A 13,742-nucleotide genomic window follows, 5' to 3' on the forward strand; every position below is an offset into this window, starting at 1 on the left:
TGGATGGGATAAAAGCGGTGCTGGTTGGTGGAACTATTGGAAAACTACTGTGTTTGATGCCACTGCTCTGTCTTCTCTGCTGCTTTGTCCTGCCTTTCTCCTCTGTGCTTTTCCCCCTGGTTTTGTGGTTTAGAGCAGCGTAGCACCAGCTCTGAGTGAGAGGAGTGTCTTGTGCTTGTGGTACTTGGCACTGGCCGGCCCCAAGTCCAATTCATTTCATTTGGACAATTCTCAATGAAATCTGCCCACCAGATGGGTTCATTTCTTTCATTCCACTGCAGCTCCCAGACACTCCAACCCAAATCAAAGCTCTCCGGTGTGCAGGCTTGCACCCAGAGGAGACAGATGGGGGGGGAACCAGGGCAATGGGGAGCAGCCAACACGGTGATCAACCACCACGATTAGCACTGGAGATGGGGTAAGTCACCCAGAAACCCAACCCATCCTACAGGAGCAACCAGATAGCTGCCATTAGCGTGATATCGCTGAGAACTGAGCCGTCACGATGTTCCCAACACCCAAAAATATCACCTCTCCAGAGGCCGGGATGGAGGAACAAAGTCATCCATCACGTCAGCACGTCTGGTATTTGCAGTTTTGCAGTGCTGGCAGCAGCGTGCAGGGGTGGCACATCTGGATGCAGTCGGGGCTGGAGCAGTGGCAGCTGCTGGAGGCACAGCTGTCAGACCAGAGTAGGTCACCCCTTATCTGGAACCAATTTCTGAGAGATTATGTTATGCATCAATGGGAGACCGAGGTCTGCTTGGCCCCTTCTCTTCTGGTTTCCCCTTACAGCTGGGCTTCTCCTCCTTGTGCTGGCTTGTCCTCGGGAGGCTTAAAAATAGATGCAGAGCTATAAGAAGAGCCACGCTGCTCTTCCAAGGACATTCCCAAAGGGAGAGAGGGGAGATCTGCACTCCTTGGAGCAGGGAAGAGCTTGAATGGGAGATGACATTGGAGGAACCCAGTGGGCACGGGCGCTTAGCTATTGCTAAGTGCTGAAAATCCCCTGCAAGTGCTGGTGTTTCTTTGCTATAATGGGGAAGGCACTCAAAGGCCGACACATGGCCGGGTTATGGACCAGGTAAAGAACATCCCAGTTTGTGTGCTGGGACTCATGCAGGACATGGGAGCTCATGTCAAAATGTGTGGTCTGTAAGGTCTCTCCTTGCAACGAATTGGGTTTGTCCCACAGAGACCTCTCAGCACCATAAACACAGCTCATTTCATGCCATCTTAGACACGTATAGGACAGGTGGATCCATGTGAAGTCATTTCCCTGGGCTCCTTCTCCAACCAGCAGAAATGAGGAGCACCCAGATGTGGTTCTGAAGAGCCCAGTCACTCCTGCACAAAGCTCATTAGATCCAGAGCACCAGCAAGTTCTGAGCTTTTAAGATTTTTACCATTTTAAAAGCAGAGTTATAGAATATCCCTAGTTGGAAAGGACCCATAAGGATCACTGAGTCCAGCTCTTCAAGTGATGCATGATCCAGGTGATATGTGCACAATGGAGGGGTTCTTCTGCCATCCCTGAGAAGGAAAGTCCTTCTACAGCAGACGGATGGGTAGAGAAGGAAAGGTGCTGGACCCTAAAGGTCTATTCCAACTTGACATACTCCATGCCTCGCTCTGCTGGAGTCCCATTGATCTGGGGGCACAATGGAAGAGTTGAAGCAGAGGGATGGAGCTGTTGAGAGGGGAGGGGATTTGGGCTGTATTTGCTTCCTGGATAACTCAGCAACTTCCCCAACCAGATCCCCCACCCTGGCAGGATCTACCAGTTTGTCCTCTTGTTCCTTCTGCACGCCCACCCCCGTCAGACGCGGTGCTCACAGCAATCTGTCCTTCCACCTCGCTGCTGAGCTAGGGATTAAAAACCATATTTATAACCTCATATAGAACGATATATACGTATGTAACACCTGTTTCCCTGCCTAGGGACTCGACTGAGAACATTCAGCTCCACGCTGAACGCGTTACCGCTGGCTTTGGCAGAAACGCCCATCTCTTCCCCCGAGATCTCACCTTGTCTCCCATTCCTTTCCAAGGGCCCAAACACACCTTTTCACACTGCATTTCCAATTAAAACTGAGAGTCTGCAATGCATTCCAAAAGTTATGTGTGAAATGTGCTGGCTTTAATATCACACCCTTTAATATAGGGCTGCCGGGCTGAGCGCGGCCGCTCGTAATTCACCTGTGGTTGGTGCAGAATTGAATTTCCCCACCCAGCACCCGCAGGGACCACAGTGAGCACTGAGCTCCTGCAGGTGGAGGAGCAGAATCTCGCCAGCAGTGTGCAATGCCCTGCTCTGAAAGTGGTCAAAGACTCCAAGGAAACTCAATGAGGGTGCCAAGGTGAGGCGCAAAGGTATTGCAATGCATTAAGGTGGCAACAAAGGGATACAAGTTCAAAAGGGGTCCAAAAAGAATCATTATTTTTCGGGTTTTTTTCAGGAAATAATGTGTCTGAGGAGTGCCAAGGCTGCTCCATGCCTGCTGCCATCCCCTATGTGCAGCATTAAGGCTGCAGAGACCACAACAGAGGGGCAGCTTTTCCCATCCTCATCCCAGACTTTGCTTCTACAAAGGACAAACTGACACTGCAGCTGATGACAGCAGGACCCACCCCGACCCCACCAGCCCCACAGCAGCTCCCCTGCCCTCATCAGCCTGACGGGGTTAACGAGGTGGTTCTGACCCCGTTGTCTTTGGCACGTCATTAATTTGCTTTTTCACGTAACCTGCAGCCAGGCTGCTCTATTTTGGGGAAATCCTCTTCCAAGTGTGTGATGGGGGAGATGCTGGGGGTACCTCGTGGTGGGGGTCCCGGTGGAGATGCTGGAGGATGTGAGGAAGGTGCTGCCCAGTGTGTTCAGATGGGTGAGGGAAGGGAAAAGGGAAAGGGAAAGAGAAGGGAAAGGAAAAGGGAAAGGGAAAGGGAAAGGGAGAGGGAGAGGGAGAGGGAGAGGGAAAGGGAAAGGGAAAGGGAAAGGGAAAGGGAAAGGGAAAGGGAAAGGGAAAGGGAAAGGGAAAGGGAAAGGGAAAGGGAAAGGGAAAGGGAAAGGGAAAGGGAAAGGGAAAGGGAAAGGGAAAGGGAAAGGGAAAGGGAAAGGGAAAGGGAAAGGGAAAGGGAAAGGGAAAGGGAAAGGGAAAGGGAAAGGGAAAGGGAAAGGGAAAGGGAAAGGAAAGGAAAGGAAAGGAAAGGAAAGGAAAGGAAAGGAAAGGAAAGGAAAGGAAAGGAAAGGAAAGAGTTCTTTATTATTTTTACTGTAAAACACACCAGGGTTTGCCCCCCAGCCCTCCCCCAGAGCTCCGTGTGTCAACAGTGCTGGCAATCAGCAGCACCACGACCTCAGACACACGCACAGACCTTCACGCGTGCATTAACTTGGCACAGTGTTTGTGCAAACCCAGGGCTGGCTCCGTTACCCCAACCTCCCTGCCAGAGCGACTGCACTCTGGTCATGGCCGCTGGTCTTGTGTCCAAGTTGGCAGCCCTCCTGCTGTCAAGGTCTGGGTGATTTACTGTGCTGGAATGATCTGGTGGGGAGGTGGGAATGAGGGGAAGGTCTTAACTTTTTAACTCTGTCGGTGACAAACTTCACTTTCCCTTCTTTGCCCTTGGCTCCTTGTTCCCATAGTTTTGCTGCCGGGACAGAGTAGGCTTTTCCCTTGGTTTCAATGGGTGTTTTGGTAGGAAGGTGGGAAGTAAGCGAAACAGAATCACAGATTAAGGTTGGAAAAGACCCTGAAGAATGTCCAGTGCAACCCATCCCCACCGTGCTGACTCATAGAGTTGTAGAGTCATAGAATCCCATGCTCTCCTGCCCCATTACACTCATGGAAAAGGGACAAAAGGACACCCTGTCCTGGATGTGAAGGGCAGATGGTTGGCTAAAAGCCACCACTAAAGAAATCTCACATCCCAGCACTGCTATTCCTCATGGATCTGACTGGCAGAGATTTTCCTCCTCAAGGAGCTCAGAGGTCATCACTGGGGCACAAACTGATCGGACAGCAGGAAAAGTCCCATTCATCCACACTCTGGGGATCTCCAAAACCCACCTAAACCTCACTGATATTAATGACCCATTAGCTGAGGGAGACCTTGATGGAACCACACCACCCTCTGCCTTATGCCTAAGGCACTCTCCAGGCCAATTTTGACTTCATGGGCTTGTCATGGCTCATGACATGGGCTGTGGGACACACACATCCCTTCTGACTCTTTCCAACCCATGTTTGGGGTCTTCCCAACCTTCCCCCACTCCCTCTTAAGCATCTCCTTCCCTCGGGTCCATTTACCTGCATCTTCCAGATGCTGAGCTCATCCTCCACACTTGTGTGTCTACGCAGGGAAATCACCATATTTTTATTTTTATTTTTTTTTTTATGAAGGAGGGAAGGAAGGAAGGAAGGAAGGAAGGAAGGAAGGAAGGAAGGAAGGAAGGAAGGAAGGAAGGAAGGAAGGAAGGAAGGAAGGAAGGAAGGAAGGAAGGAAGGAAGGAAGGAAGGAAGGAAGGAAGGAAGGAAGGAAGGAAGGAAGGAAGGAAGGAAGGAAGGAAGGAAGGAAGGAAGGAAGGAAGGAAGGAAGGAAGGAAGGAAGGAAGGAAGGAAGGAAGGAAGGAAGGAAGGAAGGAAGGAAGGAAGGAAGGAAGGAAGGAAGGAAGGAAGGAAGGAAGGAAGGAAGGAAGGAAGGAAGGAAGGAAGGAAGGAAGGAAGGAAGGAAGGAAGGAAGGAAGGAAAAGAAAAAGCAGCCTTTGTTTTTTTCTTCCTTTTTGTTTTTTCTTTTCCCATCAAAAAACCAAAACCAACCAATGGTTATGAGGGTCCTGACCCCCGTTTGCTCACAGGGCCCTGGGAGATGGAGACGGTTGCACTGGGGGGTCTCCATCAGGGCTGGGCTCAGAGGCATCTCCACTTATATTACATTATTATATAATTATATTATATATATATATATATATATATATATATATATATATATATATATATATATATATATATATATAATATTATATTATTCTGTACTTCCAGCACAGAAGAGGGGGATGGTAGAGCCACACAGACAGCCCTTCCCTCCCAAGCACATCTTCAGCTGCAGTGACTCATCCTGGCAGGTGCCAGTGGTTCCCTGTGTGCTATGGGGAAAGACAATCAATCCAGGCTTTGTTTTCCAGCCTACGGCCATTGCGAACAGATGACTTCGCTCTGTGTTTTCCTTGGCCAAAAATAGAAAGCCAGCCATAAATCTCCTGATTGTTCTGGGTTGGGTTTTTTTTTTTTCCTCCCCCCTCCCCTCCATATCCACCAATTCCTATTTGTCTTTCTTCTGCCTGCTCCAGGGGCTGAGACAGGAGGAAGGGGCTGCAGCCCCGTGGTCCAGCTCAGTGCCCTGGGCTCCTGCTTGTCTCTATCCAGAGAAACCACCCAGAGGTCTCAGTGCCAGGAGGGAGGAGAGCAGGTGGATTTATTCCATGAAACAAAGGGGGAGGGAGGACAACTCATCCAGAGCCGGGCTGTCCTGACTTATGGGGCAATAATTCCCCACTCCTCATGAGATGGCACCTTTGAGTGAGGTCTGGATGCCAACGGGTGGGAAACCACAAGAGGAGACCAAGATGATGATGGAACAGATGGATGGAGCAACCTGTTGGGTGCAGGACCCTGAGGGTAGGGGCACAGCAGGTGCTGGAGACCCTATGGGGATGGTGCTAGACAGAGCTGCACCATGGGTTCATTGGTTTCTATCCTATCCCATTCTAATTCTGTTCTATCCTATCCTATCCCATCCTATCCTAATTCTGTTCTATCCTATCCTAATTCTGTTCTATCCTATCTTATCCTATCCTATCCTATCCTATCCTATCCTATCCTATCCTATCCTATCCTATCCTATCCTATCCTATCCTATCCCATCCTATCCCATCCTATCCTATCCCATCCTATACTAATTCTGTTCTGGTCTATCCTATCCTAATTCTGTTCTGTTCTGTTCTATCCTATCCTATTCTAATTCTGTTCTATTCTATTCTATCCTGTCCTATCCTATTCTAATTCTATCCTATCCTGTCCTATCCTATTCTAATTCTATTCTATCCTGTCCTATACTATTCTAATTCTATCCTATCCTATTCTAATTCTGTTCTATTCTATTCTATCCAATCCTATCCTATTCTAATTCTATTCTATCCTGTCCTATCCTATTCTAATTCAATCCTATCCTGTTCTATCCTATTCTAATTCTATCCTATCCTATTCTAATTCTATCCTATTCTAATTCTATCCTACGCTCTACTATTTCTCTCCTATACCATCCTGTCCCATTTCATCCCATCCTATTCTATCCTCTCCTATTCTGATTCTGTTGTATATTCTTCCCTGCACCCATCCAGGAAAAAGAAAGGCATCTGGGGACACAGACAGTAACAATCCCCTCGAGCTCTCCCACCCGGAGCATCTCCCTGGCACAGTGGGGACCAACGCTTTGACAGCCCAACAGAACACACCAGGAAGAAGAAGGTTTTAGAGCTATTTCATTTGTAAACCACAGTGATATATATAAATATATATATATATAAGGCATAGAGAGCAGAAGGCTTTACACAGGTCCAGCCTCTTGGCTGGCTTTGGTGGAGAGACGACGAGACTGGGCTGATGTTTGCAGGTGCTCAGAACTGCCTTTATCCATCACAGCCCCCGGATGAAACCCAGCTCTGCAGCCCAGACTGGGAAGGAGAGGATTGGATGTAGTGATGCTGCCCTTTCCCTTTCCATCACTATCAACCCACTCTGGATTGCAAGGGAAGAGCTGCTGGAAAGCATCAAGGAATAAAATAGGGCTTTGAGATGGGACAGGCTCTGGAGAAGGGACAGGTGGACGTATTTTGGTAGGGCTGCTCATCTCTGGTGGAAGCAATGGGATGGATGAGAACCATCCATGGTTGGATGGGAGCACTGCTTTAGGCTGCTCATCTCTTCGGGGCTCTCAGCACTGAGATTGCATTTCTGAAACAGGAGGGGGTCACCAAGATGGGAAACATTCCTTATGCTCAGTGCTGTCCTCACGCTGGCAGAGCTGCCCTGAGCAATGCGGGCGCTGTGACAGCACTGAGCAGCACGGGATTTGTGTTACATCCCCGCCAGCAAAGCAATTAGCCGTCTGCTTTTCCCACCATCTGCCGCTAAGAACAGGATTAAGCGCCTCACTGGAGCTGCTGCCAGCACTGTTTGTCCTGAGAAACAGATCCCCTGGGATCACCTTGCTCTGCTGCTTCCTCCCATGTGTCACAGCAGCAGCAGCAGAACCCGCTCTCAGTGCTTATCAGTGATTGCAGGAGGAGCAGAAAGCAGCAATGCCCCAGCAACACCGTTCACACCTTCTGTGTTGTGCAAAACCTGTTTGATGTGCACTAATCGTGCCCTGTTTGCAAAGCACAAAGCAAACAGCTGTGCTTCCCAAGGTCTGCTCTGCTAGAACCCAGCAGCAGCATGCACTGTGCTCCGGTGTTGCACTGCTTGGCTTAAGCAAAAGGTGGAAAACAATCAGCCACCAAGCTGCAGTGCAAGGGTCGCACACAGCAGGAGAGAAGCAAAGTCCCCATTGCATTGCATTGCATTGCTCCTGGGCTGCTCTGTGTCCTCCGCTGCTGCAGCATTGGCTGGGAAGGTGATGGGGGCACATAGGACTGAGGATGGGGGAGAACAGGCTCCAAATGCACAACTGCACATTGCACAGCAGAGGCAAAGGGAGGCTGCTGCAGGGTGCCAAGAAAAACCTGCTCATGACCTGAGAGATCATGGCTGCCTTGCAGCCAGCACTCCTCCATAAGCACCCTAATAAACAGCCCACAAAAAAGGTCCTTTTCTCCCCAGAGCTCTCCCAGCTTTGCATCTGAGCACCGACCACAATTAAACCAAACAGAAGGAGGAGAAAGAAGCCGAATCAGAACTGCTGCAGAGGAGGTTCGGTTCACGCGCTGCTCCTGAGGTGAGGGCTGCAATGCACACTGCGTTGGGGAAAGGCACGTGGCTGTGTCCTGGGCTGCAGAGTCCTGCTGAAATCCAGGCATTCAGTTGAATGGTTTCACCAGCTTCATAGCAGCGTAGTTCTGGAGGGAGGGAGAAAGAGGGCAGAGAAGTGGTGAGTTGGGGCATGGCGGCACGTGGAGGTCAAAGCAACAGCATCCCTCCCAGGGATGCCCAGGATACATAGGAAAAGGGGGGGGGTTTGCCTCCTTACAGCAGAGGCTTCCCAGCAGTCAGCACCAGGAGTCACTCATGGGCTTGGACTGTTTTTAAGGGTCATGGAGTGGTTTGGGTTGGAAGGGCTGTGAAGATCATCAAGTCCAACCCAACATCCTCCACCAGCTCAGGCTGCCCAGATCCCCATCCGTGGCCTTTGGGCACCTCCAGGGATGGGGCACTCACAGCTGGGCAGCCCTTACAGTTGGACAAGACCACTGTGAGGGTCAGGGAGGGAAAGTTCAGATTGGACGTCGGGGGAAGCTCTTTACAAAGAGAGCAGTAGAGGTGGTCAAGACCAGGTTGGATGTGGCCCTGGGCAACCCAGTCTAGTGCCAGACCTGGAGGTTGGTGGCTCTGCCTGTTGCTATGGGGTTAGAACTTGATGATCCTTGTGGTTCCTTCCAACCCTATGATTCTATGATCATCCAGTCCAACCCATCCCCACCATGTCCCCTCGTAGAGTCACAGAACCAGCGTGGCTGGAGAAGAGCTCTACACTCATCAGCTCCAGCCATCAGCCCATCCCCATTGAACCACATCCCCAAGAGCCCCATCTCCACATTCCCCCATTCTACACTCAATTCCTGCCCTGAAAGATGACAACCCAGTGAAAAAGAATAAACTGCATCAATGCTGCATATCAAGATCACGATGCAAACACAGGCAAAGACAGGCTGGTTGGAAAGAGCTCTACTTAAAGTAGCTCCGGTTCAAACACCCATGACCACATACGAGCCAATTTGGAAGGCTCTCCCAAACAGATTGGATTTAATTGGTACAGGATGTTCCATTGCTGCTCAGGGAAAAAAAAAAAAAAAAAAAAGAGAAGCCTTTGGAAACAAAGCACAATGCTGCTTCGGAGGAGGGGAGACAATAAAAACAAGAAAAGTAAAGCCCGGCCCAAAAGCGTCACCATAAATTACGGCGTGGAGCAAATGACGGGGCAATTTGCCAGCGGAGGATTTCTAATAACGCCATAAATCAGGCCAGCAACGTTAGGGCAGTTTACCAGAAGTCGTTAGCAAAGCCTCCAGTGGGACGTAACCTTCGGATTAATTACCCACCGCTTGTCTTTCAAGAGTCTGTCCTCCAAAACGCTTCTATTCTTTTACGGCTGCGTTCTGGAGGGTCGCGAGTTTGCTGTCCAGCCACCAATTTGTATTAACCAAGTGTTGAAAGCCAAGCAGGATTATCAATCAGTGCAGAAAGCGAGCCGTAATTAGAATTAATGGCAGTGGAAGCAATGCTGGGCTCTCGGAACGCAAACAGAGCTTTAAAAGGTAGTAAACATTTTCACGGTGCCGCCAAGCGGAGCTGAGTGCAGCTGGAAGCAGCGCTGCCTCCTCCCATGGTGGGACCACCAAACCCCTCGCTGCAATGCCCCGCTCCAACACTGCCCTGTGAGCACAGATAAGGAAACCTGTGAGGAGCCCAGCACTGAGGCAGGGTGGAAAAGCCCCCAGCAAGAGAAGAACCTCAAAAGATCAGATTTTCAGTGTTTTTCCCATTTTGGTAGAATACAACAATCCCTTTTTTTCTGAATAATTATTCTGAACAGGACTGAGGCACCAGCCTTCATTTATCCACCAAAAAAGAGTGTTTTTGGGAACCACCATTTCTGGGGGGCTGCTGCTGGGCCGGTGGCTCCATCTGGAAGCACAGGGCTGCCACGACGCAGCTGGGGCTGTGGGTGGGAGCTTCCATCATTATATGGGGAATGGGAAAAAAAATACCCCCAGGGCATGTTGTGGGCATGCATCCACTGATCCACTGAATCATGATTCATTGAATCACAGAACCAGCATGGCTGGAGAACAAAACCTCCAAGACCATCAAGTTCAAGGGCCAACCAATCCCCTCCATGGCCACTCACAGAATCATAGAATGATTCAGGTCGGAGGAGAGCTCTGAGATCCCCAAGGCCAACACCAACCCATCCCACCATGCCCACTGACCACGTCCCTCAGTGCCACATCTCCACAGGACCCCACTGCCAATGTCTGACCATTATTTTGGAGTACAAATATCTCCTAATATCCAACCTGACTCTGCCCTGGCACAACACGGGGCCATCACCTCTCATCCTATTCCTGCTTAGCCAAGGACCAGCAATGGGATGGGATGCGCCCAAAAACCTGTGGTATGGGACCTCAAAGCCCCAAGGCCAGCGTATAAAGCTATGACTGCACTCCTGGCAAGCAAGGCAGGAAAGCAAGCAATGAGGGGTTGGATTTCAGTGCTTTTAATCAGGGATGCCACGGTGCGCCCTGCCAACGCTCAGCACGCCAGGGGCATCCTTCACAGCAAACCACCACCAGCACGACTGCCAAGTCTCTTGTTGGATGGAAGGGGAAGGCAACTGAATCTCCGTGTCGATACAGAACCGGCGACCTCAAAAATCCAGGGGAAGCCGGCCAAATGCATAGACAGAAAAATTCCATTCCCTTTTCAAAAGATGACTAAAAAAAATGGACCCGACCAAAACGAAATTAAATACAACGACGTTCAGCCAGGAAACAGGGAAAAATCCCCAGTAATAACCAGTGTAAATCAATAGTTACAGCCTGTGAGTTTCTGCTTTTCCCGACGCTGTTTCCATCCGATACCACTGGACTGAACACAGAGCTGCTCACAGCGGTGGGGGAACACTGAGCTCTGGGTCACACAGCTCAGGGTGCTGCTGCTCAGCACGGAGGGGATTCTCCATGAAGGGTTGGGACGACACAGCACAGAACAGATCCATTCTCATAAGGTTATTTCCTCTTCCCCGCTACTTCACGCCTTGGGAATGGCTTCTCCAGCAGAACCATCCCAGCCCTCCCCAAGGACACAGTCATACCCGAGGAGCAGAATTTGTTGTGTGCTGGAAGGAGAGGCAGGGAGTTTCACTTATCAGGATGGGAGGAAGGGAGGTGTCCAAGAGCATGAATGATGGCGGCGCTGTAGGAATGGAGGAGGATGCAGAACCTCATCCCGAGCCAAATGGGGAGGATGGGGCTTCCTTATTTATTTGTTTTGTTTTGTTGCGCCAGCAGAACGGACAGCAAAGCACGAAAAAGCCATTTCATGATCAATGAGGTGAAAACCCTCTGCACCTCATTTCAGACATTGCGATGGTATAACATGCTCCAAACCTCAGCAGTGAGAGACAGGGCTGCCTATAAACCCTATAAACCCTCCTGCACCTTAAAACAGTCACATAACATATATTTCTCACCACTGCTCAGCCCTGCTATGTGGCTGTACCCCCTAATTAGGCTGCGTTTTTTGCTAGAGATTTTCCCACCAACACTCAACTCTTCCAACATCAAAACTCTGTGGGAACAACCATTGAACCTCAGCAACGTTAAACTCGAAATAAATCACAGAATCAATCACAGAATCAATGAGTCATCCAATCATAGCGTCAACAACAGGACCACAGAATGGCTGGGTTGGGAGGGACCACAAAGCATATCAACTTCCACCCCAAGCCGTGGGCTGGGTTACGCTGCCCAGGGCCCCATCTGTCACCATGGGCACCTCCGGGGATGAAACAGAGGCACAAAGATGTGAGCTGGGAGCTGATGTAGGTGCTCTCTTTCTGGTCCATTATGGCCCATTATGGCCCACCAGGCCATTCTTCAAGGACCATCGCACCTGGGGCACACCCCAGCCCTCACCCTATCCCACCTCCCCCCTCCCAAACCCCTCGTACCGGGAAGGCGTAGATGAAGATCCCAAGGAAGAGCAGCAAAATGAAGAGCACAATGGCCAGGATGAGCAGCCACTTGTGCCGGCGCCACAGGATGTACTTCAGGGTCTTGTATGGGGAGGTGAACCACAGGAAGGAGGTCTCCGGGCGCCTGTAGACAAAGCTGGGGTCACTTCTGACTTTCAAGGTGCTTTCAACCCTCCCGGATGCACAATCCCATGAACACACGCCATTGCAAGAGAGGAAATCCATTCCCCTGTGTGGTCTGGGCTCCTTGGAGCTCCACCCCAGCCTTTCAGCTGCCCTGGGTTATCTCAGCTCACCCACAGAGCAAGCCCCTTGCAGACAGAATGACTGAATCACAGCATCACTAAGGTTGGAAAAGACCTCTAAGATCACCAACTCCAACCACCAACCCAACACCGCCCTGCCCGCTCTCAGGATCACAGAGGGGTTGAGGTTGGAGAAGACCTCCAACCCATCAATTCAACCACCAACCCAACACTGCCCTGCCCACTCTCAGGATCACAGAGGGGTTGAGGTTGGAGAAGACCTCCAACCCATCAATCCAACCACCAACCCATCACCACCATGCCCAATCACAGAGTCATTAAGGTCAGAAAAGACCTCCAAGATCACCACTTCCAACCCCAAACACTGACCATGTCCCCAAGTGCTGCATCTCCAAATGGAAGACCTCCTATCATGAACCCAACCTTCCAGCTTTCTCCCTGAGAACCCTCAGCCCCAGTGGTTCCTTTCCCACTCATGATGCCCTTACTTGGGGTCTTCCAGCCTGGGGTTCATGTTTGGCTCATCCCGACCCATGCCAGCTGGCCGCTCTTCATGCTCGTGTTCAGCCACAATTTCCAAAGTCATTTCCAGTTTTCCCTGCATGGGTGAAACAAAACCAAGCCTATAATAAGCAAAAAGCAGAGAAATGAGCGTTCAATGCAAAATACTGAGTGGGGAAAGGAAGAGCAGCCCAGTCACTACCAGCAGTGACCATAAGGAGCTCAGTGAGCGTGATCTCATGCCAACCCCTCACCTGCCCTCTGCCTGCTCTCAGCAGATGGCCCACAGCACCTCAGAACTTGGCACCCAGGTTCAGACAACTGACTACAGGGTTTTTGTTCAGTCGCTTTGCTGCTTGGCCTCCCTCACCTCTATCAAATGGCCACCACTGACCCAGACTGGAGCCCAGAGGGCCACATTTAGTTACATATGTCTGCAATGGAACTCCTTGTGCTCATCACGACAGCATTGGGAATAGATGCGACTCATCCTCTGCATGCTCAGCCCCCCCCTCCCCCCCCCTCAGTGTTTTGAGACCCCAAAGGGACAGCACAAAGAGGACACCCAAGGGCCTTACTGCCAGGATCTTCTTCCCATTCTGTTCTGCAGTGCAGGGCCACCAGCCCTTGACAGTTTTCTGCTCAAAGAGGGAGACAAAGCAGCTTGCAGACAAGCTGTCATCTATGAGCTCCAAGGAGCACTTCTCAGCGGTCTTGGCAGGCTTGGGCATCTTGTTGAGATCCATCTGGATGGAGCCTGCAGGGAGGAATGTGGTAGGAAAACCCCTCAGAGTAACGTAGGTTCATAGAATCACAGAACCATTCGGGTTGGAGAAGACCTCGAGGATCCCCAAGCCCAATCCCAACTCATCCCACCACGCCCCCTGACCACATCCTTCAGAGCCCCATCTCCACAGTCCAGGAGTACCTCCAAGGATGGTGAGCCCACCACACAGAATGACCTGGGTTGGAAGGGACCTCAAGGATCATGAAGTTCCACCA

General features: G+C 50.6%; 1 protein-coding gene across 16 annotated transcripts in view; it reads right to left on the bottom strand.

Annotated features, from left to right (window-relative positions):
- Window positions 1-6,527: 6,527 nt before the first annotated feature.
- The window catches only part of DYSF (dysferlin), a 54,331-nt gene continuing 47,116 nt past the window's right edge, over window positions 6,528-13,742 (bottom strand). For all 16 annotated transcript variants that reach the window (XM_085545922.1, XM_085545929.1, XM_085545915.1 and 13 more), the window contains 4 exons: window positions 13,319-13,497; window positions 12,728-12,837; window positions 11,950-12,097; window positions 6,528-8,116 (listed from right to left, as the gene is read on the bottom strand). In XM_085545922.1, coding sequence (XP_085402048.1) covers window positions 8,078-8,116; window positions 11,950-12,097; window positions 12,728-12,837; window positions 13,319-13,497 — 476 coding nt within the window. In that variant the 3' untranslated portion in view covers window positions 6,528-8,077. The remainder of the gene's footprint in view (window positions 8,117-11,949; window positions 12,098-12,727; window positions 12,838-13,318; window positions 13,498-13,742) is intronic.

This window comes from Coturnix japonica, chromosome 4 (genome assembly GCF_054131305.1).
Source record: "Coturnix japonica strain WE chromosome 4, WE-NBRP24, whole genome shotgun sequence".
NCBI classification, from domain to species: domain Eukaryota; kingdom Metazoa; phylum Chordata; class Aves; order Galliformes; family Phasianidae; genus Coturnix; species Coturnix japonica.